Source organism: Drosophila kikkawai, chromosome 3L (assembly GCF_030179895.1).
Source record: "Drosophila kikkawai strain 14028-0561.14 chromosome 3L, DkikHiC1v2, whole genome shotgun sequence".
NCBI lineage: Eukaryota > Metazoa > Arthropoda > Insecta > Diptera > Drosophilidae > Drosophila > Drosophila kikkawai.
In genome coordinates, this window is record NC_091730.1 from 3,115,909 (window position 1) to 3,141,279 (window position 25,371).

General features: G+C 39.4%; 3 protein-coding genes across 4 annotated transcripts; 2 read left to right on the top strand and 1 right to left on the bottom strand.

Moving 5' to 3' along the window:
* The first annotated feature begins 120 nt into the window (after nt 1-120).
* On the top strand, nt 121-2,915 carry Nmt (N-myristoyl transferase). Its single transcript, XM_017162950.2, has 2 exons — nt 121-435; nt 1,436-2,915. Exons 1-2 carry the CDS (start codon nt 225-227, stop codon nt 2,647-2,649), a joined length of 1,425 nt encoding a protein of 474 aa, XP_017018439.1. The 5' UTR covers nt 121-224; the 3' UTR covers nt 2,650-2,915.
* Nucleotides 2,916-3,856: 941 nt separating this feature from the next.
* Nucleotides 3,857-5,217, bottom strand: LOC108071888 (cyclic GMP-AMP synthase-like protein). The gene is made up of 2 exons (XM_041777293.2): nt 4,927-5,217; nt 3,857-4,842 (listed from the first exon to the last, which is right to left on the bottom strand). The coding sequence occupies exons 1-2, from the start codon at nt 5,093-5,095 to the stop codon at nt 3,974-3,976; spliced, it is 1,038 nt and encodes a 345-aa protein (XP_041633227.1). The 5' UTR covers nt 5,096-5,217; the 3' UTR covers nt 3,857-3,973.
* Nucleotides 5,218-5,917: 700 nt separating this feature from the next.
* RecQ4 (RecQ4 helicase) lies at nt 5,918-18,738 on the top strand. Of its 2 annotated transcripts, XM_017162890.3 has the most exons (7): nt 5,918-6,133; nt 6,203-9,270; nt 9,327-10,055; nt 10,328-10,503; nt 10,572-10,888; nt 10,960-11,213; nt 18,600-18,738. In XM_017162890.3, exons 1-6 carry the CDS (start codon nt 6,035-6,037, stop codon nt 11,191-11,193), a joined length of 4,623 nt encoding a protein of 1,540 aa, XP_017018379.1. In that variant the 5' UTR covers nt 5,918-6,034; the 3' UTR covers nt 11,194-11,213; nt 18,600-18,738. The 2 variants fall into 2 exon arrangements, with proteins under 2 accessions (XP_017018379.1, XP_017018378.1); XM_017162889.1 differs by lacking the exon at nt 18,600-18,738 and having other exon boundaries at nt 10,960-11,360.
* The last annotated feature ends 6,633 nt before the right edge of the window (nt 18,739-25,371 follow it).

Here is a 25,371-nt window from a genome sequence, read left to right on the forward strand (position 1 = left end):
TAAGATAGATTAAGTGTAGCTTAGTTTCAATAGTAAAGGATTTTAAAATTATTTAAATTAACAACCAATCCATTTTGTCTAATTTTTTTTGAGCTCTTGTCCTTGCCCCGCCTTTGGTCACACTGCTTTTTGAGTCAGCTGCTGCCCTTGTCGTTTTGCAATTTCATTGAAGTTTTTTTAATTTACCAAAACTATTTAAAGACAGCTTATCCCGGTGCCGGAACATGCCTAACGACAATGCGGAGGACCAGCCTGGCCAGGAGTTGAAGCAGAAGGCCAAGGAGATGGCCGCCGCCACAGAGGAGATGCTGGAAAAGGCTGTTGCCGGCTTAAAGGTCTCCGAACCGGGATCGGCATTGGATTTGGCCGAAAACGAGGACTCAGAGCCTGGGGACGAGCAGGCCAAGAACGAGGCCTCAATCTCAGCAGATGCAAGTAAGTTCAGTGAGCCGTAGGCTGGACACAACCCTTTTCTTTATGGGCAGCCGTGTCGTCTCTTTGGGGCGGTCCAAAAATGAGGTTAGGTTCGGCTAGGGAACTACAGTAAAACTTGACTTTAGAGAACTTTGTTAATTGAGAATTTTTGGGAGGGGATTGGCTGTGATTTTTAGGGATTTTTAGTTTTAAATGAATTAGTTTATTTTTTTAGGAAATATTAAACTTTTATTGCAGGTTATACTATTGATTTTTTTGTTTACTTCAAAGAAAATCTTTTTTTTTTATCATTTGTATTAATTTTTAACTGATTACAAAGCCTTGAAAAAAGTTAACTTATTTTTAAATAAAAGAATATTTTTAAACCATTTTTAGGATATTTACTTTATAATATAACCTTAAACTCCTTAAAGTTAACTTATATTTAATTAAAAGAATATTTTTAAACCACTTTTAGTAATTTTTACCCAATTAAATAGCCTTAAAGTCCTTTAAGTTCATTTTATTTTAAATAAAATAATATTTTTATAACGTTTTAAGTAAGTTTTGCCTTATTACACAGCTTTAAGATCCTTAAAGTTTACTTCTTTTTACTTAAAATAATATTTTTAAAAAAGATTTTGTAATTTTTACCTATTAAAATAGCCTTAAACTCCTTAAAGTTAACTTTTTTTAAAATAAAATCCTTTTAAAAATATCCAAAATCTTACAATGATTTTCCCACTTATGCTGAACTTACAGTCAACCTTGGATATCATGTTCAAGCACCCCATTTAGGCATCACACTCTATGTAGACTGTTGTTTCTAGTTGTTTTTGTTAATTAAAGAAAACTAGTTTAATGTAATGGAAAATGGGAATGTCCATATACATAACCAGGGTGGTTGCTTGCCGATTTTCATGGAGTAGTTCGAGTTGAAACAATTATTTAGGAGGTGGAGGAGGAGTAGCCATTATGGTTTGAATTAAAATCAATACTTTTCCTGCTGTTCGTTTCCTAGGCAAGCAGGCCTTGCTACAGGCCGTCTCCGAGGCGATGGCCAGCACCCGCCAGATGGCCAAAAAGTTTGCCTTTTGGTCCACACAGCCGGTGCCCAAGCTGGACGAGCAGGTGACCACCAACGAGTGCATCGAGCCGAACAAGGAGGTTAGTGAAATCCGTGCGGAGCCATATACCCTGCCCGGCGGCTTCAAGTGGGTGACCCTCGACCTAAACGATGCCAACGACCTCAAGGAGCTGTATACGCTGCTGAACGAGAATTATGTGGAGGATGACGATGCCATGTTCCGTTTCGACTATCAGCCGGAGTTTCTCAAGTGGTCGCTGCAGCCGCCGGGCTGGAAACGCGACTGGCATGTCGGCGTTCGCGTGGAGAAGTCCAGCAAGCTGGTCGGCTTCATTTCGGCCATACCCAGCAAGCTGAAGGCCTACGACAAGGTGCTCAAGGTGGTGGACATCAATTTCCTGTGCGTGCATAAGAAACTGCGTAGCAAGCGTGTGGCGCCGGTACTCATCCGTGAGATCACACGCCGGGTCAATCTGACGGGTATATTCCAGGCCGCTTACACAGCCGGTGTGGTGCTGCCAACGCCCGTGGCCACCTGTCGCTATTGGCACCGTTCGCTGAACCCCAAAAAGCTGGTGGATGTGCGCTTCTCGCACCTGGCCCGCAACATGACCATGCAGCGCACGATGAAGCTATACAAACTGCCCGATCAGCCCAAGACCAAGGGCTATCGCCGGATCACGGCCAAGGACATGGACAAAGCGCACAAGCTGCTGGAGGACTATCTGAAGCGGTTTCAGCTCTGTCCGGTGTTTAGCAAGGAGGAGTTCCGCCACTGGTTCACGCCCAAGGAGGGCATCATCGATTGCTTTGTGGTGGCGGACGAGAAGGGTAACATTACGGACCTGACCAGCTACTATTGTCTGCCATCTTCGGTGATGCACCATCCGGTGCACAAGACGGTACGCGCCGCCTACTCCTTCTACAATGTGTCCACGAAGACCCCGTGGCTGGACCTGATGAACGATGCCCTGATCTCGGCTCGAAATGTCCAGATGGACGTGTACAATGCCCTCGACCTCATGGAGAACAAGAAGTACTTTGCGCCTCTCAAGTTTGGCGCCGGTGACGGTAACCTGCAGTACTATCTATACAACTGGCGCTGCCCATCGATGCAGCCGGAGGAGATTGCCCTGATACTCATGTAGGCGTTCTTTGTCCTTTCTCCTCCCCCCCGCAGCACCACTGTTGACATTCTCGCCCTTCCTTTCGTCCTGCCTTTCCCGATCCCTGCTCCGACTTCATCGCTTTGTTCTCTTCGACCTTTCGCCTCGTATTTTTTTGTATTCTTGAGTTGTTTTTCTGGCGAGGGAAGCCCCTTGCGAGTCACATTTACCTATGTAGCATCATTGTGAGAACTGCATTTTGCAACGGCCAAGCTTGGATATTTTTTACTACAAATAAAAAACAAAACAAACACAAAATTTGTCAATTTTAATGGGATTTATTTCACTTGTGTTAAAAATATACTATTTTATTTTTTTTTCTTAAGTAATATATAAAATATATTAGTTTATATATTATTAAAATAATTTTTGACTTAATTATTTAATTTTAAAGATTTAATTTTGTCAAAAGTTATCATATAAAACAAGAAAGAAAGCTAAACATAACTCGGCCAAAAGAGCATTAATTTTAAATCGGAAAACTGCTCTGTGCAAGATTTTCTACAGTTAATAAATCTGCATACTTCATTTAAAAATTCAATTTTTTATCAAAATCAAAAATTTTAATGTTGTAACCCCTTATAAAATTTTGCAAAAATGACCAAAAAATCGATTTCTTACGGACATATCTAGAAAGATTCCCCTGTTGATGCTGATCAAGAATATATATGGTTTATGGCGTCGGAAAGGTCTCCTTCACTGCGTTGCAAACTTCCGACTGAAATTATAATACCCAGCAAGGGTATACAAATAATTACCCAGCAGACAAACAGCGGACTCTGTGAGGATGGATCCGAAAATGTCCGCTAAAAATATTAAAGACGGACAAAGATTCTGATTTTCCGCATTAGTTTCGCTAAATGCTCAAAAACGGACGGGCAAACGGATGAATAGCGGACGAGTAACGCGAATTCTCAGGATTATACCCGATAATGATATCGTAAAAGGTCCGCAATCGAAATCTTATTTGGATTCCGAAAATGATAGCTTTTGCTGCCACAAAACCCAGGACAGGTAATTCTTGAGCCTTAAATCTGACGTTTTGTCTGCCTGAGATCCGTAAAACTTCCGTTCTTAATATTTTTTACGAAGTTTTTGTCTGCTGGGTAGTCTTAAACGAAATGATCGCAGCGACCGAAACGGAATGTTAGCCAAGGCATTCAAATTGTAATTAAAAACAAAATTCTGATGGGGTTAGCATATTCAAAGAAATTTATTTATTCTTGCTGATATTAAGCGATACATTTAGCATATTCAAAGCAATTTATTTATTCTTGCTGATATTAAGCGATACATTTCTCATTGTTTAAGGAAAAAGCTGGGACAATGCTTGCAAGTTGTTCCGATAATAACTATTGCATAGTTTGTTCAAAATTTCCTTAGCATTAGCAAAACAGGTGCTGCGCTCATTATAAGTCATGCGGTCAAATATGTTGTGATTCTCGGCAAGGATAAAGTCCAGCCGCCCCGAACGAAGATGCTCCACCAGGCTTCTCCACATCTCCACTAAAAGCGTTCCCTCATCTTGGTGCCAGTTCACAGAGTTGTGTTTATGTAGCATAACGGTCTTCAGCATGTAACTGGTCAAGTGGGGCAAAGAGTCCCTCCCAGCCTTATCCTTTAGTCCCTTCATGAGGCGCAGCACGTTCTTGAAGTTGTAAGAATTCTTCATCATTTCGCGCTCCCAATGCGGGGCACAAACGATAAAGGTGCGCTCATCATTGCTGCCCGATTTTTTTTGTGGAACGGCGAACCATGGATATTGGCTAGATCCATTTTTTATGAACGGAGGAATATAAAACGGAAAAAGCGATGAGTCGAATTCGAAAGCCGGTACCAGATCGAAAGATATTTCACGGTTTCCGCTCACTGCCTCAATGGTGTGGGCACAGGCATACCCTGCCAAAGTGTACTTCAAGGTGTAGACACCGTAAGTGGCACGAACACGCACCGACGAACTAAATACCCTCTCAAAGGCACCTCGCAACCAGTTTTGGAGAAAATCCCGATGGATATAGTTATCGGTAGCCACGCCCGGTGCATATCCGTTCGGTGCATAAAGGAAGACAAATCCTTTTTCGTCTCTTTTCGGAGTGATTTCGTATGGAAACTTGAGCTTCATATGAAGGTCAAACTCATCCGGAGTCACCAGCTTCACGCGATCCAAGTAGCTTCCTGATAAAAAAGAAAAAATTAAATTAATTACGATTTTGACAGGAAATTTTCATAACTCGGAGGCGTTGTCTCAAGATGACTCACCTCCCAGGCTAAATCCAGCAAAGACACGGCGAAAAGTTTCGTCGTTCTCTTGTAGCTGCTGGACCACAAAATTCTGAATTTCTACAGCATCCTTAGTATATTCAACGCGATCCTTATCGGAGAAATCCAATTTGCTTAAAATATGCTTTAAATTTCCAGCGAAACTCATGATTCTCTTTTATTAAAGTACAACTTTGCACAATGTTCTGGTAGACTCTTGGGATTCCCCCTTTTCTAAATGGCGCAGTTCAGATTCTGAACTTCAGAATGAAAACTTATTGCTCAGTGTGGCCAACTCTTAACAGCATAAGAAAGTTAACCAAGGCTTTGAAAAAAACTTAAAACCGATTACAACTAAAAACTATCGGAGTTCAAAGATTTTTCTGAATGTGTCGAATTTTAACATATTCAAAAGACGGTATCTCGGTTTCCATTAAGATTTGTTCAATTCAATTACATTTTCTGATTTTGTGGTCTTGAGTTCGGGCCATCAAAACTTATTTCCGGCTCTTCAATTTTATCAATTTTTTTCGGCCTGTGTTATATTTAAGAACTTGGAAAAAATTATGCCCTCTTCTGGAGCTGATAATTTAATTTCCTGTTTATTATTTTATAAAACTTAATTTTCTTATTTTCATGACCTCTCTTAGTTGCACTCGTTTTTTTCAGTGATCGTTCTCCTTTCGATCGTACATGGTCGATAACAATATATCGAGTCCTTATGTTCTTATCGATATTTACATATGATAGTTCTTAGTGTTACCTTATCTAGCTTATACTATATCTCAACTATTTACAATTAAGAGTTTATTTTCGATTTATGAATTATTGAAATTCTTTAAATTGTATATCTTATATATAAATATTTATATATTTTAAATATTTTTTTAATATATGATTAACTGTCATTTCTAACCGATATTTACTGTAGTTTAGTCCGTGGTCTGGCAACTCCCGACACCCATAGTGGTCTGGCAACGCTGACCAAAAAACGCGCGCTCAGCGAAAACAGCTGCGTTTGTATTAGTTTTTCTCGGGAACTTTGTTTTGCAAATGTTTTTCGTCTTTTAAATGTCAATAACTTTCCCAGGAAGCGATCGCCGCCACCATGGAGGATGTGTTCAAGCAGAAATACCAAAAGTACAAGCTCCGCGTCAAGTTGTGGGAAAAGGATTTCAAGAAGAAAAACGGACGAGTGCCCTCAAAGGTGAGACCTTCAGAGGAAACCCATAAAGAATGCATAATAAAACCTGATCCTTTTGCGGGGGGAGCGCAGTATGATATACGGGAGGCCAGCCAGGAGATTCGGGACTCGTACAAGATGTACTACAAGCTGAAAACCTCCTTTCTGGAGGAGACGCTCAACGATGTGCTCTGTGACGAGGATGGCTACGACGTTCTGGAGATGTCGCAGGCCAGCGAGCTGGGCGTAAGCCTGCTGGATCAGGACCAGAACCAGGACCTCAGTGTGAATGGTGGCCCCCAACTGCCGCTGGACATAGCTGCGCTGGTGGAGCCACAGGCGGGCGGTGTCTTCTCCAATCTCCAGGATCTACCCAATGCTCAGGCACTTACCAATCTGGCCAATCGGGACGAGAACCATGTTATCCGCCAGTTTGAGGCGGTGGAGGAGCTGCCCATCAACCGTAAGGCCTGGGGAGCCAATGTGAGCTTGAAGCCAGCACAACCACTGGAGGCTTCCCTCTCCGCTCCGCTGCTGAAGGCTGGTGCCGCCACCGCCGCCGCCAGTCTCAAGCCCAGTTTGAGTGCCAAGCTCTTCCAGTCCACGCGAGGATTTGCCAAGCGTAATCCCCGCAAGCCGCTCTCGCATAGCTCCCTCAATGCCTCTAGCACTTCCAACTCCTCCCTCAACCAGGTGAAGGACAAAGATATGGCCGAGGAGCTGCCCGATTTCGAAACCATATTGCTGAGAAAAGCCCAGGAATACAAGGAGAAGGAGCTATTAATGGCCAGCAATCCTTTGCCCAAGGAGGCCATCAAAACGCAGGTGGACGAAGGCTGGCTGCAGCGCAACACCAAGGAAAACGCTTTAGAGGCGGTGACCACCACCACATCAGCGGAACCTAACAACAATGCTGCTGCTGCTCCCAAGAAGACCAACTTTGGGCTGGCCAATCTGGATTTGAGCAAACTGCAACCCACTGTCAAGGAGGAGGAGAGGAAGGTGGAGGAGAAGAAGGTGGAGCCAATGATGGCATCTGTTCCTACACCCACTCCCATTAGCCGAAATACTCCTCCTGTTGAGCAGCCCACCGATTCCGACTCCGATTCTGTAGTGGCTGAAAGCGAAGAGGAACCGGAGCCACAGGAGTACCGTCAGCTGGCCAAGCGACGCAGGATTCTACCCACAGTCCCAGGAGAAGCCACAGAAGTAGTAGCTGAACCCAAACCTGAGACAGTGCCCCCCGAAGATTTAGATTTCTCCGCCGATGAGGAGGCTGATGATGCCACCTACGCGCCACCAAAGGTGAAAAAGGAAAAGGCCAAGCGCAAACAGGCGGCAGGAAAGAGGCAAACAGCCAAGCCCAAGGCGGAAGTCAATCCTCAGAAGAAACCCAAAGAGAAAGCGGAAAAGAAACCCAAAATCAAAGCGGAGAAGAAGCCCAGGAACACCAAGAAGACCTCTGCTTCTGCTCAAACCGCTTCAGAACCCCCCGAAGATGAAGAGGACCAAGCACAACCCTTAAATCCCGAAGATCTCAAGTATGTTCTAGCTCTTGAGGCGGGCGACATCACCTCCGTGCCACGCATTAATTCGCAGGAACTAGAGAAAGCCGATGCCACCGCTCAGCGTTATATAAACACCTTTACGACGGCTCCTTTGGCAGGAACAAGTGGAGGAGGTTCCTCCATGCAAGTGGACGAAAAGCGATTGGCTGCCCGTAAGAAAATGGAGGAGCGCATAGCTGCTGGGAAATTGAATGAGAATTTCGTGACAATAAACATTCAAAAGAAGAAATTTTCCCGCGGCAAGAAGACGGTGAACTTCAGCAAGTACAAGAAACAGCAGTGGCGGCACAAGAAGCGAGTGGCTGCCCTGAGTGGCCCCGACATGGACATGGGCGGCTGTGATGGCGGCGTTCTCACCTGCTTCCAATGCGGCGGCGTGGGACACTTTGCCCAGCAGTGTAAGGTTAAGGGCGACAGTTTACTGCCGCTATCCGCTCAACTGGAGGAGGATCCCTCGCCCTTTCCCACGTTGGCTGAGGTCCAGGAGATGGCCAGCCAGGGTGCCATAATTGCACACAGTCGGAACATTTCTAGGCTGCCCGAGGCGGCTAATAAAGCCATTTTGGAAAAAGAAAAGGAAACGGATGAGGAGGAGGTGGAGGATGAGGATGATGAGGAGGATCAGCAGCAGCATCCGGATCCTGACTGGTCCAGCGATGGTTCTGACATTGATTTCGAGGCTCTGGATGCTGCCGTGGAAGCCTCGCTTCAGGAAAAGCCAGCCCAGCCAGTGTCTCCCATTAAAACCTATGTGGGCCACAAGATTCCCGAGGAGTTCCTCAAGCAGGCTGGCCTAGACACCACCGCTGCCTCATCCAATCGCAGCCAGCATGGCGGTGTTAGGCCTCTATACGATCTCCTGCCAGATGGCACTGTCCAGGACACCACACCCGAGGTGCTGGAGACCCTGCACATGTTCGGGCACAGCAACTTTAGGAAGGGTCAGGATCGGGCCATCATGCGCACTCTCTCCGGTTTCTCCTCGCTGGTGACCCTCAGCACGGGCAGCGGCAAGTCTTTGTGTTATCAGCTGCCTGCCTACCTCTACAGCCGCAAATTGGGAGCCATCACGCTGGTCATATCACCGTTGGTGTCCCTGATGGAGGACCAGGTCACCGGTGTGCCACACTTCCTGCGCGCCCACTGCCTACACACGAACCAGACGCCGCAACAGCGAATGAAGATTCAGCAAATGATAGCAGATGGAGAGATTGACATCCTGTTGGTCTCGCCGGAGGCTGTGGTTTCCGGCGAGCGGGCCACGGGTTTTGGTGCCATTTTGAGGCAACTGCCGCCCATTGCCTTTGCCTGCATTGATGAGGCGCATTGCGTGTCCCAGTGGAGTCACAATTTTCGGCCCAGCTATCTGATGATCTGCAAGGTGCTGCGCAAGAATCTGGGCGTGCACACGGTGCTGGGACTCACGGCCACCGCTACGCTGCCCACGCGGGTGAGCATCATCAGCCATTTGGGCATTGCTGACGGGGAGCGGGGAGTGATCAGTGATACCCCACTGCCGGATAACCTGGTGTTGTCTGTGTCCAAGGATGAGAATCGAGATGCGGCCCTGCTGATGCTGTTGAACAGTGAACGGTAAGAGGAGGCTTATGCTTGTCTCTTTAATCCTTCACCTTCCTAATCCCTTTCAGCTTTGAGCCCTGCCAATCCATCATTATCTACTGCACGCGACGTGATGAGTGCGAAAGGATAGCTGGCTTTATCAGGACCTGCGTGCAGGATCGCCGGCAGCCCGCCCAGGAGCAGGGCAAAAAGCGCAAGCGTGTCAATTGGCAGGCAGAACCTTACCATGCGGGCATGCCCGCCTCCAGACGACGCACCGTACAAAAAGCCTTTATGGGCAATGAGCTGCGCATTGTGGTGGCCACCATTGCCTTTGGCATGGGCATTAATAAGCCTGATATACGTGCCGTTATCCACTACAATATGCCGCGTAATTTCGAGAGCTATGTCCAGGAGATAGGACGTGCAGGACGCGATGGCCTCACCTCACATTGCCATCTCTTTTTGGACTCCAAGGGCGGTGACCAGAGTGAGCTGCGTCGTCATGTCTACTCCAATTCCATTGATCGTCATGTGATTCGCAAGCTGCTGCAAAAGGTCTTTGTGCCCTGCAGTTGCAACAAGGAAACAGTTTCTGTGGTGGTGCCCGAGGGCGAGGGTCCCAGGGAACATGTGTGTCCTGGTCATGAGATTGGTTTCTCTGTGGAGAAAACCGTGGAGATGCTAGACATTCCGGCGGAGAATATATCCACGCTGCTCTGCTACATGGAGCTGGATCCTCGCTGGTGCATTAGCGTGCTCAGCTCGGCGTATGTGATGGCCAAGGTGATATCCTACGGTGGACCCAAGTACCTCAAGTGAGTTGTTAAATAAAGTGGGTTAAGGGGGGGGTAAGGTTAAAGGGTGATTTTGAGGGGACTCGGGAGATGCTCTATAACTTCTATACCTCTAAATATTTTTTGATACAAAAATTCACATAAAATGATTTAAATGTTGTGTTATTTTAAGGTATTTATTTCAATAAGCCAACTTTAGCCGTTTCACCACAAAAATTAGTTGAAAAGTACCTTCTTTTGCACAGAAAAATTAACCTAAGAAAAGCTCAACCTATAAAATTCCCTATCCCCAGGCACGCAGCCAAGGAATGCCCCCCTCTGGCCATGGCCATTGCCTTGCAGATCCGCAACAAGACCTTCAAGGAGGACGCCAACATAATAGAGTTTTCGGTGACTGATATAGCCGCCGGCATTGGCTGGAACAGCGGCGTGGTCAAGTACCAACTAAAGGATCTGGAATGGGTGAAAAGTAAGTTTGCTTTTGCCTCTTTCTGAATCGGTTTTTAATTTCACAAAACCTTTTGAATTTTAATCAAGTTAATGGCTTTCCCAAGCGATCGCCCATCACGGTTAGCTTCTACGATCTGGGCTTCCGCATCAAGGTGCCGGGTGACTTCACGGAAACGGAGATTGATGGGGCTTTGGATACGCTGTACACGCGTTCCGTGAAGCAGGAACGCACACAGCTCATCCAGTTGCAGTATGTGGCCCATGGCTTGGCGGCGGTGGCCTATAGCTCCTGCAGCCAGTGCTGCAGTGCTGATTTTCCGCAGGATCGCGGCGAGCAGCTAAAGGCTATAGTGCGTAATTATTTCCTTAATGATTATCCGCAGGATCTAGAGCTGGAAGTGGAGGTGATTAATGTTAATTTGTATGATTATTTTATTTATTTCAAATATTTTTTGTATTGAATTTTATTTATTAGCCAAGCAATGTGCCGGATGAGAGCATCACGGATGATGTGCACTCGCTGATCAACATGTATCCGGACAATACGTTCAGTGGCAGGAATATTGCTCGCATTTTTCATGGGATTAGCAGTCCCAACTATCCGGCCGTCATCTGGGGACGCTGTAAATATTGGCGCGCCCATGTCAAGGTCGATTTCAATCGAATCCTTCAACTGGCCAACATGGCAATCATCAAGAGGCGCACCTAATAGATCCCTGCGGATGTTTGGTAAGGGATATTTGCAAGGGGAATCCCCCCTAAATGATATTATTTGTTTTTTTGTGAGAGATGAACAACTCTTCAATTATGTGATGCCATTCATTGATATTTATGTTTAGATGTAAAAAAATATATATAAAACTCTTGGAATATAAATTTGGTGAATTAATTATTTATTTTTGGGATTACAGTTCCTTAAAAAATGCGATCTTCACTAATTTTTCTTATGTTTCTTTGCTTTAACAAAACATTTTATTTAAAAAATTAAAAAATTAATACAAAATGTTTACTTTTTTCACATGAATTCCCTTTCTTTAACAAAAGTTTATATTGCTTTAAACAAAAATTAATACAAAATTCTTTCTTCATTATTTAATTTTATGTTTTCTTGTACTAAATAGTTTGTTTTAAACACAAATTAATAGAAAATCATTTCATCATTATTTTTCCTTAACATTTTCTTATATTAATAAGCCAATAAGTAATTTTTAATGTTTAAGAACTCCTCACTTGAGATCAACTTCAAAAAGTTTCTCCGCATCCTCGCGGGTATTATTGTAACGAGCCTCGAGAATTTGAAACAGAATCTTCCGAGTGGCATCCACACACTGCTCCAGTTCTTCTGATGTCATACAATCAAGAAGATTGCATCCATCAACCAGAATCGAGTCGATTCTTCCAGCACGTAAATTGTCCGAGAGTCGGGTCCAGAATTCGCTGAGGAGACTGACCCAGTCCCTTTGCCAGTTTATAACGGAAAGTTGATGGAGCACCACCGTCACCAGCATGTAGCTTGTTAATTTTGGCAAACTTTTCAAATGGAGCCAGCGTAGGTGATTCATTAAATAAATAATCTTCCAAGACTTCGGCTGCTGCTTGAGTAATTCGCTTTCCCATTCTGGGGCAAATACCGAAAAACTGCGATCGTCATTTTTTTTTGGATTCCTCCATGGAATGGCAAAATACCAAGGAAATTTGTTGCGCACACGGGCTGGAACTAGCGGATCAGAGAAAGGCCATTTTGACAATGGCAACTTAAAGGCTGGTTCTACCAAATATGTTGCTTTTGATATTTTAGGAAGTTCATTTAGAGAATAATTTCTTTCAACGCTTAATACTCCACTTTTATATTTAAACTGATAAGTATCAGAGTTTGAATACCGACACCCGTTAATAGTAAACAAATTGCTTAGATATTTGTCAACATTTTTAGAGAGCATATAGCCTTCGGGGGATACGATCGCCCGATATGCCTCACTCTCCTCAGATGGTACTTTTAAATTTAAAAGTCCGCCTTCTCTCTGTATGGGTATTATTTCGGAAAAATGTACAAAGTCGAAGAGTACAACGTAGGCTAAAAAGAATTTGTTTATTTATCATAGATTTATATATATATATTGTTGGTACTTTTTTTTTAAAAACTTACAGCCATTGCCTGTAATCGAATATTTTAACTCGGCCAGCGCATTTTCCCAGCACCCAGTATTTTGCTTGGAGTCCGTTAATATTTTGTAAATATCATTTAAACACTGCTCAGAATTCATTTTGTGCGTTTTAAGGGGGTCTTCTCATTGGGCAACTTTTTTTTTTCGATTTTTTTTTTTTTGCATTTATTTATAGCTTGGGATGGTGTGTATATGTCCCCAAAAGGATTTTTAGAAATTCAAAATACTTTAGAAGATACAGCCTTTTTTGTGAAGCAAGTTCTTCGCAAAATGAGCTTTTTTCAAACTTCAAACGCGTTTATCTCGAAAACACGTTTTTCGAACTGGCGGCCATGATATCTCCAGTTCAACAGAACCGATTTTCATGAAACAAAGTGGAGTCGACGCAGAATTGTCACCATTCTCGGGTGACGGAACAGATTTTTTTTAAAATTTTTTTTTCTATTTTTTTTTACACTAAACTACAAAAAAAAAGCCCGAAATCGAAATTTTTTTTTTTGAATGGCCGCCATTTTGTTTAAAAAAATTAAAAAAAAAATCTGTTCCGTCACCCGAAAATGACATCAATTCTGATTATAACCCCGTTTTTATTTTTCATTTCGGACGCTCTGGAGACCCTGAATCGTGGCCGCCAGGACGACACCTTTTTTTTCGACCATCAAGTTTGAAGTTTCATTACTCTTTGAACAACCCTCGTATCGAGGCAAGAACAACTTTTTTAGTTACTTTGAACATTTTTGAATACAATAAATAAAAAAAGCTTTCAATTATTCTTTGCGTTTTCAAATAAGAATTTTTTTAAAAAGGGTCCAAAAAACGGCTTTTGAATGAGAAGACCCCCTTAAGAAATTGCTAGAACTGCAATATTCACCAGAAACTTCAAAAGAAGCTGAGGACTTCAGTGTGACCGCGGGCTTAGAGCTAAATAATACCGGGCTTTAAAAATTATATTAAAATTATATTTTTCACTTGCATATACCATAAATGCTTTTATTTTTCGGGATTCCCCGTTTTCTCAGGCTGAAACAAAAACAAATTCAAAGAAAAGGGATTCGTGCTTTGCTGTTAATTGTATACTCGAAATATTTTAATATTTATTTTTATTTTATTTGATTAAAATATAACGACATAAACGCTTCCCTTTTTCGGGATTCCCCGATTTCTCAGGCTGAAAAAACAACAAATACGTGCTTTGCTTATATTTGTATACTCGAAAGCTTTTTTAAAAAGTATTTTTAGTACATAATCTTTTCCAAAACGCTTAAATTTTTTTTTTACAATTAAAAAATAATTTAATAGTAGTTATAAATTAAATTTGTTCTCATAAAAATTGAGTGAAAGCTTCTAGCTATAAAAAACAAGCTCCGAGCTTTTAAAAACCAAGTTTTAGAAACCAAGTTTAAATTGCTATAAACATTTTTCTGTCCATGCTATAAATTAAACGCTTTTTTCACCATTCCGGTGAAATTAAGAAACTGAAAAATATATTTCAATAGATGGCAGCTGTGTGTTTGTGTGCTAATTTTTATATTATAATTTTTTCCCGATTTTTAATAAAAATTTAAAGTCAAAACCCCGATTTATGATCAAAAATTTAGTTAATTTGTTGAATAAAAAATATAATAAAATTAAAAATTAAATAAAGCTCTTAAGAATATTGTTAATATATATTTTATTTTATGCATTTATTTATTTAGTTCATATATGCAGCGTTTATTTCTGATTTTCATAAAAAAAAAAATGTAAAAAAGACTATTTTCATTTAATTTTAAGTATACTCCAAACGCTTTGAATATGCACAATAATAAATAATCGGAAGTTGGCCCAGACAGGGCCCCCAAGAAACCATTTGACATTGGCCACGGGCAGGCTTACCTTCTGCCCCCACCCACAAAAACCAAAGCTGCAGCAACAGAGCCAGACCCAGAGCCAGACCCAAACCCGAGGCCAGAGTCCAAGTCCTGGCCCCAGACTCCTCCAAAGTGTTGAGTGTGATTAATGAAATGGCCGCAAGCTGGGCACAACTCCGGCTCACACCTGTGCCGTGGGGGGCGGCTGTGGGGGCGTGGCTTGTTTTTGGGGTTAAATAGAGTTCATTGGGAGCGTGTAGTTGGTTTTGGTTTGGCCAACGCTACGCTTGATTAATTTCTCTGCATGGAATATAATTAATTTGGTATTTACACTCAACTCCAGGCCGCATCCAAGTAGAGTGTTACCTTGGCTTTTTTCAAGCCAAGTTTAGGTTAAAAAAATAATATATATATTTGTGAATGAATTAAAAAAAAAGGGTTTGCTATATCTTAAGTAAATATTTTACAATAAAAAACCTTTAGTTATTTAAAACCCATAAAAATGTCTTAAAGTGTCCAGCTTATTTTATTCGTTAAAAATAAGTATATAAAATTTGTACTAGATGTAAAATTGTCAAAAGTTTATTAAAAAAATATTTAAAGACCCAAAATGACATTCTTTTGAGGGTGGTAAATTTTTTTGGCAAACTTTTGAATGCATTTCAAAAAAGATTTTCAATCTTAAGCGTTTTCTTTGGCATCACTAAGTAGTAATTTAGAGAGAAAAAGGATTCTTTTTCTAATCGTAATAAAACTAAAAAATAAAAATATAACCCATATTTATATTTAGAATATAAAATAGCCAACTCATAATTAGTATTTACTTGACAACTCTGTCCGTCCGCCTCCTAACCACCATAGAAGTCATTAGCCAAATTGTTGGGAAATTTTTCGGCGACAGGTGCTGTCACAGGGGGGAGTGCGGGCGGTATCTGGGCGGGCTTAGACTGCTGAGGCAGGCCTTCAGACTGCTGTCCTTCCGCGTCCTGTTGGAAAACACTTTGCAGCACTTGATGAGCCGGCGCAGTGGGTCATTTAAATTCATTACACAAAAACAAACTCTCGAGGCTGGCCGAGGGCCGTTAATTGACCACAAAAGTGGAGCGAATGGATGGCTACGGCTACAGCCGGATCTCTCCGCCTGGATGCGATAAACTTTCATGAATTTTCATTTTCGTCGCTTTTGTGGTCGCGGTAAACTTGATGCTTCCCCGTGGGTTAATGTAATGTACCGAGGGGACTGGGAACAGTTGCGGTGTGACATTGAAATCCTTTCAAGAGGATGCTACAATGGAGGCGGCACGACAATAGTTGGCCACCCCCCTGTCCCCGCGGTGTTGGGTATGCCAAGTCCTAAGAGCTAAGTGTATAATATCCGTCCAAGGAAACTATGCCAAACTCGATGGGAATCGTGAGTCCTGATCCAACAACTTGGCCGTTTAATTAACACAAACAACTGCCAATGGCTTTTATCAATTTTCAATCTGTCTGGGGAGATTTACTCAATTTAGATGGGCGAAACTGCAAGTTGGGGAGGATTTTGATTTAATTTAATATTGGTGTCTCCCTAAATACTATTAAGTAATTTTTCTTTTAAATAAATTCCCTAATACTGCATTAAAAATAAAAATAATATTTTAAAAGTATATAGTATATAAATAAATACATAAATGAGTTATTAAATTAAATATAGTAAATATATAAATTTCCCAAACTTTCTTGCTTTAACTACCCCGTTTTATAACAGTTTAATACCTTTAAATCCGTGAAAATTTGAACTTTCCTAACTTCCTAATTCCAAAACCAAAAACCAAAACCCATAATAAACTGAATCATATCGGCTTACACACACCCACACACTTAGTAATTAATCAGAGGATGAGGGACAGATGATGACGAATGGACCGCTGATTGGAAGGTGGTTCTCCTAGCGGCCATTGATGAGCCGTTGATAGGTCGGATTGGTCAGATTGGCAGCCTTGGGTCCTTGTCCGCGTCCTGGAACTCGTAAATCAAAAGCTACACCAAAGCACAGCCATGACTGCAACGTCTCGCTACTCCCGGTGACAGCAAATGTTTGCGAATTTTATGTGAATTACGCCTAATTAGCATTTCTGCCAGCGGCCAAAGGGGGATCCCAGAGAGTCACAATGCGAGCCCAGAGTTCGCCGTGTCCCTAGCTGATTATGGGCGCGATTTCATATGCAGACCATAAGTGCCGGTGCACTGTGAACAAAAGTGGGGCCTTATACATACTCTAGAATTTTATGGATATTTGTAAGAACAAAAATTTTGAATATTATATCATATAAGTATATTACATTAAAGTATAAAAAGATACACGTAAAGGAGTTGGAAAATATATTCAAAGATAGGCATGTAAATTACTCAAAGAAAATGTATTTTAGGAGATGGAAAAAATATATAAAATATGTATAAAATATATAATTAAAGAAAATCATATTCAGGGACTTGTGAAAATTTGTATTTCTGTTTATTTTGGAATAATTCTTTTAAGAAGAATAATTATTTTAAGGATAAGCTGAAAAATAAGTGTTTAAATACCAAAAATGTAATTTCTTTAGATTATTTTTAAAGGATTAGCATTCTATTTTGCACATTATATGCTTTAATTTAGGGCTAAAAAATATTTTATATATTTAATATTTATATTCATTATTTATTTACATTTATTATATTTAAAAACATTAAATCTTCCTTCAATTTCTTATTTATTCTAAGATACATATATTTTTCCAGTGCCAGAACAAGAGGGGCCATCTCATGGATATGACCCATGGCGTTGCCGTTGGCAGATGGTTGTCCTGCCCCCCCTCCTGTCCTGTCCCATCCGCGTGCTGTTTGCAAATGTTGGGCCTAGAAAAATGCATAGTGACTCCGGGGCCATATCTCATTAGAATGCGGAGATACTGCAACAGGAGGAGGTGGATGAGAAGGAGGAGGAGGGTCATTTAGGATGGGTTATGTTAGCGAGGGTGCCACCTAGGGACTCTGTTCATTCTGTTGGCTGTCATCGAAGTCAACGCAGAACGCAATGGAACGCATCCCAGTGCATCCCGGTCGCCGGCAAGCCAATAAAATTATGCGCCATCGGAATGTGTGTGCGACCGAGTGGAGTAAATTGTATTTACTACCGCACATCACCCGGCGAGCATATGGAAGCAGTTGAGGCCCAGCAGGAGGAGGACTCGACCCGCGGGTCAATTGCCCGGAGCGAAAGGGGAGGGAGATCAGGGAACCCGGAGCAACTGGGGACTTGGGGAATATACTAGTAGCTCCTCATGCCTACACAATCGATTCCACAGCAGGAGGAGGAGACGACATCCAAGTGGCCGAATGTTGTGGTTGTTGGGTGTGTGGTGTCTGGTTTGGGATTGCCCTGCACTAGGTGGAGTATGCCAAGAGAGGAGCTGTTATCCATTCTTAATTAAAATATTTTGAGATTATATTTGGATGAAATTTATATTAAATACTTTTTGTAAATTTAGTATAAGGTCAGAGAAAGGGTCAATAAAATATAAAAAACACATTTAAAATAGGAGAAAATAAGTTTATTTTAAAAATTTATAAATATAAATTTTTTTATTTTTATTTTTAAAAAGTGCATGGTTAAATCCGCTTCTTAAAATGTTTTTTAAATAATTTATTCTGTATCTAACTCTGGTTATAAATAGTAAAATAAGAAATAAGAAGGTAAAAGTTTTTTTGTTCATGAAAATATGGTTTTTTAGTTGGTAAAATTTATAAATTCTTCAGAAAAACAAAATAATTATTGAAAAATATGAATATTTGTTTTAATATGAATAATATGATTTATAAATAATAATTTTATTTTATATTTATGCCAATTAAAAATAAAATCGTTTAATAGATTTTAGTAATAGAAATATATATAAAAATATATATATTATATTATTTTTTAAATGGTATATATCTGATTTTTAACGTCTTAATTATTTATTATTATTCATTTATTATTTTATTATTATTTTATATATTTTTTTGATTTTTAAAAATATTTTAATTGAGAGCATTTTAAAGTCTGAGAACAAGTTTTCTCTTTCCCTATTTATTTTTAGATTTCTTTGCAATTTCACCAGCGGAGAGTCAAAGTCTTTCCCGCGACCCCCTGGGAAACAGAGTACGTGATCTGGTTCTGTTTCTCTGCCGCATCTGGAAATCGGACTGGGGGATCTAGGAACAGCACTGAAAAACAAGGTATTAATTATAAAACAATAACAATAAAAAATTTACGAAATTTATAATAAGAAAATATATTAAAATTATCTTTAAAAAGAATATTTACATCTTTCTAAGTTGTTTTAACATAATAAAAACCTAGATATTTTATACAAATTGCCTAAGAAGTAATATTTATTTTTGTTTTTTAGAAAATAAAAAATAAAACTAATAATAAATAAATTTAAAAAAAAAAAATGTAAAAAAATTATTATCTATTTTAATATTTATAAATTTATATTTATAACAAAGAATATTAAAACTTTCCAGGAGAATATATTTTTAATACAATTAAATAATTAAAAATTCATTAATTAAGAATAAAGATATGAATATGAAGCCTTAAAAAAGATTTAATTATTAAATCATTAAACTAATTACTAATTTAAAAGTTTTAAAATCATATCAGTAATACAGATTTATCCTTAAAAATCTCTATTAAATATTATTATTATTAGTTTATTATTGGTTTTTGGAAAGGCAATTTTTATTAAATATTTATTTATTTTTATAAAGCTGACTTAGCATAATATATTATTTTTAGCTATGTCCATTTGTTATTATTTTCTTTTTTTTCCGTGCTCCAATTGAGCCGGGGTTAGGGTGCCACCGCCCGAGTCACTTTTCCGCCGCTTGCTAATTGCGGCTGGAGCCGTGGAGGCCGCTTCCCCTGTCCCCTGTCCCCTCTCCCCTCACCAACTCCACCGACTGCTAAAGCGGACATATCAAAGGCCCCCCAATGCCGGCATTGCCCGGTGCCGGAGTGCAACTGCAATTTGGGATTCTGCGGGACAGAGGACTCAGCGGATTGTGGGGCAGCCTTTATCTGCTTTAGTCGCCAACCAAGCGTGGCTCTTATTAATGATTAATTAAAAAAAAGTGCTTTCAGCGATGAAATAGAGGGGAGCTCCAGCTCCAGAGCAGAGATTATTATGCTTATGACATATGTGGCATTTAATTGGGCAAACAAAACGGGCCGTCGTGCCGGTATATTTACAGGGAGTTAGGAGTTAGGATGGGTGGAAGGTGGAAAATCGAGGCACTTCCAATGCCACACATTTTCCGTACGCTTTTTCCTCTTCCAGTGGCTGGCTGGCAAAACTAGTTGCGCTTTCCTTGGCGAAACAAACTGGGAAATGGAACAGAGAGTTTTCTCTTAGGCACTCTCTTTGCACGTGCGGCAGGTCGTGGACACATCGAACCCGGGGAGCTGCCGAGCAGGACCACGACGACGACGACGACGGCAACAGCCGAAGGATGATAAGGATGAGGCAGCGGAGCGTCGTTGCCAATGCCAAAGTTTTTGCCCAACTTGCAGAATCAGTCGTCAGTTTGTCCTAAGCGGATTTGGTCGATATATGTGTATGGTTATATATATATTGGTTGAGATTCAGGCACAGCAGGAGGATCCTTCTTCGACATCGAAAATTTAACACAAGAAAAAACCCAAAAAAAAAAAAAAAAGAGAAGCAAGAAAGCAGAGTAAAAATCGGGAACATTGGCGCGTGAATTTAACGCTTGGCCTAGGTCACGTATCGCACGTGTTTCTGACAGAAGGCAGAGTCCTCTGCAGGACCTCCTGTCTCCTCCTTTCTCTCTGTCGACTTTTCGAGTGTGTGGTGTGTGCTTTTGATTAAGTGTTCGCCTTGCATGTGTGCGGTTGACATTCGATTTACTTTCGCCGAGTTACCGGACAAAAAAAAAAACACGGAAGAACACTTCCCGCAGACTTTTTTTGGCAGCTACCGAAAGGCATCATCCTCAGGCTCAGGCTCAGCCTTAGCCTTAGCCTCATCTTCGTCCTGCTTTTTGCATATGTGTGTGCGGTCGATATTTGCATAAATTAAAGAAAAGGGGAAATAAGGAAGCATAGAGAACACACAGGCTCCTGCTCGTCGGTCGCTTAATGAGTTTTTAATACTCTGCCGCGCTTCCTGATTGTGTTTGTGTGTGTGTGCCAAAGATAGAAAAAGGACATAGGACATAGAACTATATAAACAAAAGAAAAGCAAGCAGAAAACCTAGAGTATTTTCGGTTAATTTATTGACTGTGTAAAACAAAAAAAAAATTTTAAGAAAATAAAAGAAAACTCAGCTAAATTAGCCGCCAAAGAAAAACTAATTTGCACCGAAAGCGAGCTGGAAACGTGGCAAGTTTCTGTTTTTTTGTGGGGTAAGTGACACTGATCGAAGTTCGAAGTTCATCTCCAAGTGGGAACTTGAAAAGTTTCAAGTTTCACATGGGAATTTTATAAATCACGAAGCCAGTAAAATGGGGCATTTCGGTTTGTTGTTTAAGGAGTTCATTTCATTTATTTAAGGGGTTGATTAGGTTGAGCTTAAGTAGGTTTCATTAGGTTAAAGTGGTTTTCAATTTAGTTGGGTTTATAAAAGAGTTAATTTAGGGGCTATTAAAGTTAAGATAAAACGCTGAAGAAAGTTTTAAGCTCAAAAACAAATTTATTAAAGTAATTTTATAAGTATATAAGGATATTTAGTCTAGGTATTTAAGGGAATATATAGGTTTCAAATAATGTTTAGCATTTTGCCATACATAAAACCTTTCTATAAAAGTGTAAAAATAACTTTGTTTAATAAAGATTTAATTTTAACAATTTCTTTCAATATTTGTATATTTTATAAATAATATTCTAAATTTTTTTTTTACTATAAAATGCATTTTACAAACTTTAGCATAACAAGCAAAAAACTACTTAGTTAAATCCTTAAAAGAAACTGTCACAGAAATTCATACTTTGATGCATTTTCAATTTAAAAACCTGTATCCTAAAACTGCAACAATGTTCCCTTTCAGTTGTCAAGCTCCTTGTTTAAGGAACAAAATCGATTCCATCTCCCTTTCCGTCAAAACAAACAAATTGCGTTCAATATAAATTTCCCTCTCGCCGAAAATACAAATTCAAGAGGGTGTATATTGTGCTGTGGCATTTGCAAACCAAGGCAATTTGTGCATTGCATTGTCAAATATTTGCGGAATTTCCAAAAACGGAAGTTGGGCGAACAAATGTCCTTTTTACCAAGCACAAAAATCGACATTCTGGAACATGTCGAACATTGGGACAGGCTTGGACTTAAACCTAATGAGCAGTGACAGGCAGCCCCTTGAATTGTTAATATTAGTTATTAGTTAAGACATTTCTAGATAGATTTTGAGATAGATATATATGTATACACATTTGCCTTTCTTTGGCAATATGCAAATCAGGCAATTTTGCAGCTGCAACTTATCATCAAAACCCCCCTCGACATGCACCCGCTGCACTCGTATACATTAATTTAAATTTAAATTTAAATTTGATCTCTCTTGCATATCGAATGCCCATTATAGAGGGTGGAGAAATGATTCAAATGATTATTATTTTTTGTTGCTTTTGCGGAAATTAATTCCGTTTGATGCTTCAAGGGGGAAAAGGGGAATTATATTTGGCTTTGTTTGCTTTGGGCTTTGGCCTATCAAATAACCTGCTAAAATCCGTTGTAACTAGAAACAATTCCAATTAATTCCGCATTCTGTTTGCAAACAAATATTTATCTAAGCAAAACGCAATATACATTTCAGCATTAAGTAGTATTCTACTACGTTGAAAAATTACAAAAATGCTATGACAAATATTAATTAAAATCGTTCTCTTTCTGCCCAATGTAATTAATTTGTAATGCGAACATCAAACACACGAATATATGCATTTCTTTTATTGCATTTACGTTGGGTTTTCGTTTGTCATTTCGCAGAGTCATTTCGGTGAAATGCGATTAAGTAAATGTGTCAAATGCATTTGGCTTTCCTCTATATATGTATATATATTTCCATTTAAGTTAATTTTAATGTTGTTTGCTTAATGCAATTTTTATGCACTTGCATTTCTCATAGGTGCACTTGGAAAAATAGGTTAAAAATATTTTGGATGTAGGGGATCTTAGTTTATGGCTTAAATTAAATAAGGAATGGCTGTATTGGGTAAAAAAGATATATTTTTAAAGAAAATCTATACAAACTAACATTTTCTTATAATTATTAGTTAATAAATATTTCTTAAATAATTTTTAAAATATATTAAAAAGGGATACAGGTCAATAAATTGTAAATAAAACATTTAAGAACCCTAGAAAATGATTAAATTATAATTTTATTCTTTATTTTATACTCTAAATATTAACTATAAAAATGCGAAACTAAACCCTAGAATCCCCCAAATTTTATATTATTTTTCCAAGTGCCTTCCACATGGCGTATACTTAATGACCAGGCCCAAATAAAAAAAGGAAACCCCACAAATGATAGCTACTGCCGTGAGGCACTTGTATATTTCACATGCAATTCGCTCACCGCACACACAAACTGCATACAATTAAAAATAATTATTCTCAATTTACGTTGACAACAATTTTCAATTTGTGTGACTTACTTGGCTCCTGGGCTGAGAGAGAGAGACAGGGAGTGGTTCTTTGTTAGGTGGATCAACGTCAATTACGCCGTCTTTTTGGCCACATTGCAGCATCGATTTTCAACTCAAAACTGATACCGGAAGCAGCCAGCAGTGAAAGGATGCACTTCCCCGTCGCTAAGCAATTAAAAAAGTGCATTGATTGCATGCCATCATCATGGCATGTGTGTGTGGCTCGCTTTTTTTTTTATTGAACTTTTATTCCAAGCTTTTCTCTCACCCTTTTCCGCAGTTTTCCAAAGGAACAAAGGCCACAATACCTGTGTGTATGTGTGTGTGTGGGGAAAATTGAAATTAATTGAGCTGATTCGCTTTGTGGCAAGCTTAATTTCCTAGGAATTCATAGAGCTCTCCTGCAATAATAATTTTTCCGTTGTCTGGCAGCTGCCTTGAGAGCTTAAGTCAAGGCATTGGGACTTTTGCAGCAAAATAAGATGCGAAACTTGAGTAATTTATTCTCAAAACAAAACAAAAAAAGCAACAAAGAATTTAAAAAGAAACCAAAATAAGCTGCAAAACTTAGGTGGGAGTGTTTTCTAGGATGCTCTATAAGGATTTGGTATAAAAGATAGCAAGAAAATGTTATAAATAATTAAATTAGTTGTAAATAAAAAATAAATATTTAAAGTTTAACTATTAAGACTTTAATATAGTGTTTAAAATATTTAAAATATTTTTAATTGATATTTCCGTAATATTCCCAAAACTTTTTCTTAGTTTTTCAATGATTATTTGTATAAAATTGTTAAAAAACATATAAGAAAATTAATAAGTATTGCTAATAGTTTTTTAATAATTAGAAAAAAGAATAGAAAACATTTCCTAAAATATATTTAGAGTATATTTATAATTTTAGAATGGGTTTTATTTAATTAGATTTATTTTTATGTGTACAAAATATTTTAAAAATACTTTTTGGTGAATATTAATAAAAATTTGTAATATTTAAAGTATAATAATTAATTTATAAAAGTTGTTTCTTGTGCATAAAATATTTTATTTATATATTCTTAGAATTTCTTATATTCTTTATTTGTATTTATTTGTTTTAAATAAAATCCCAGCTTAAACTCCATAAATAACCTTTTATACTTCAAGTTTACTTTTTAATTAACTAATTCAAATTAATATATAAATAAACCTGCCCACCTGGTTACCCCAGCGAATGGACTCCCATTAGTGTCACCTGCCACTTTTAATTGGGTTTTCCAATGTGCCCTCTGCTGGGGAGGCATTGTGGGTGGTGGGAAAGCTGAAAAATGGGAGAAAATTAATGCGGCCAGTTTGACTTTTGTGACATTTTCATTGCCACTTTTCATTCCGGAACTCCAGTGAGTGTCCTGCGTCCCCTGAAAATACATTCATTGCTCTCTCACCTTCGCTCCTTCCACATGCTTATGCAAATCGCATTTTAATAAACTTGCCGTGCGTCAATTTTCATTTACATTTAGTCCACTGGGGCGTGGTGCCGCCCCCCCGACCACGTTCTCGTCCCAAAATGATATGAAACAGAAAAAAAAAATCCTAATTAAATTTGAATTTACTTTAAGCATTTTGGGGCTTTGTTTGCTTTGTTTTTCAGTGCTCTCCGCCATCGCCGGTGTTTCCTGCGTGGGTTCCATTTACGTTTATTATTTTCCGGTTTTTCTTTTCTGTTGATTGCTCATTAAAATTTGAAATTTCATTTAGCCATACATATAAAAACAAAAAGAGCGGCAGAAATTTCGCCAAATTGAATTGAATTTAATATCAGTTTTCTAATGGTTTCACTTTTTGGCTCAAAAGACCGACGCTCCCGCCGTATGTCGTATGAGGGAAATGAAATGGCAAATGGGGCAACTGGGAAAATGAGGAAATGAGGAAATGCTTAGGGTGCAGCCATCATAATCCCTGATGAAAATATGCAAAATAAATATGGCGTAAGGAGATAAAACGGCCCAGTCAGGCCTAGAAAATCAATGCTAAACGCGTTAAGTGATTTTTAAAGTACATTTAACAGCAGAAGGCACGCATGACTCGCCCTCCGACATATTTTTGCAACATATTTTCGGGTTTTTCGCAAATATATATGCATGTGAATGTGTGTATATAAAACATTTTGCTATGTTTTTCGCTTGTTTTGCTCGGGGTCACACGGAAACACGGA

Coding starts and splice junctions, on each gene's coding strand:
- RecQ4 (XM_017162890.3), top strand. CDS start 6,035: ATGGAGGATGTGTTCAAGCAGAAATACCAAAAGTACAAGCTCCGCGTC. Junction 6,134..6,202: donor ACGGACGAGTGCCCTCAAAG/GTGAGACCTTCA, acceptor GGGGGAGCGCAG/TATGATATACGGGAGGCCAG. Junction 9,271..9,326: donor ATGCTGTTGAACAGTGAACG/GTAAGAGGAGGC, acceptor AATCCCTTTCAG/CTTTGAGCCCTGCCAATCCA.
- LOC108071888 (XM_041777293.2), bottom strand. CDS start 5,095: ATGAGTTTCGCTGGAAATTTAAAGCATATTTTAAGCAAATTGGATTTC. Junction 4,843..4,926: donor TGCTGGATTTAGCCTGGGAG/GTGAGTCATCTT, acceptor CTTTTTTATCAG/GAAGCTACTTGGATCGCGTG.
- Nmt (XM_017162950.2), top strand. CDS start 225: ATGCCTAACGACAATGCGGAGGACCAGCCTGGCCAGGAGTTGAAGCAG. Junction 436..1,435: donor CTCAATCTCAGCAGATGCAA/GTAAGTTCAGTG, acceptor TTCGTTTCCTAG/GCAAGCAGGCCTTGCTACAG.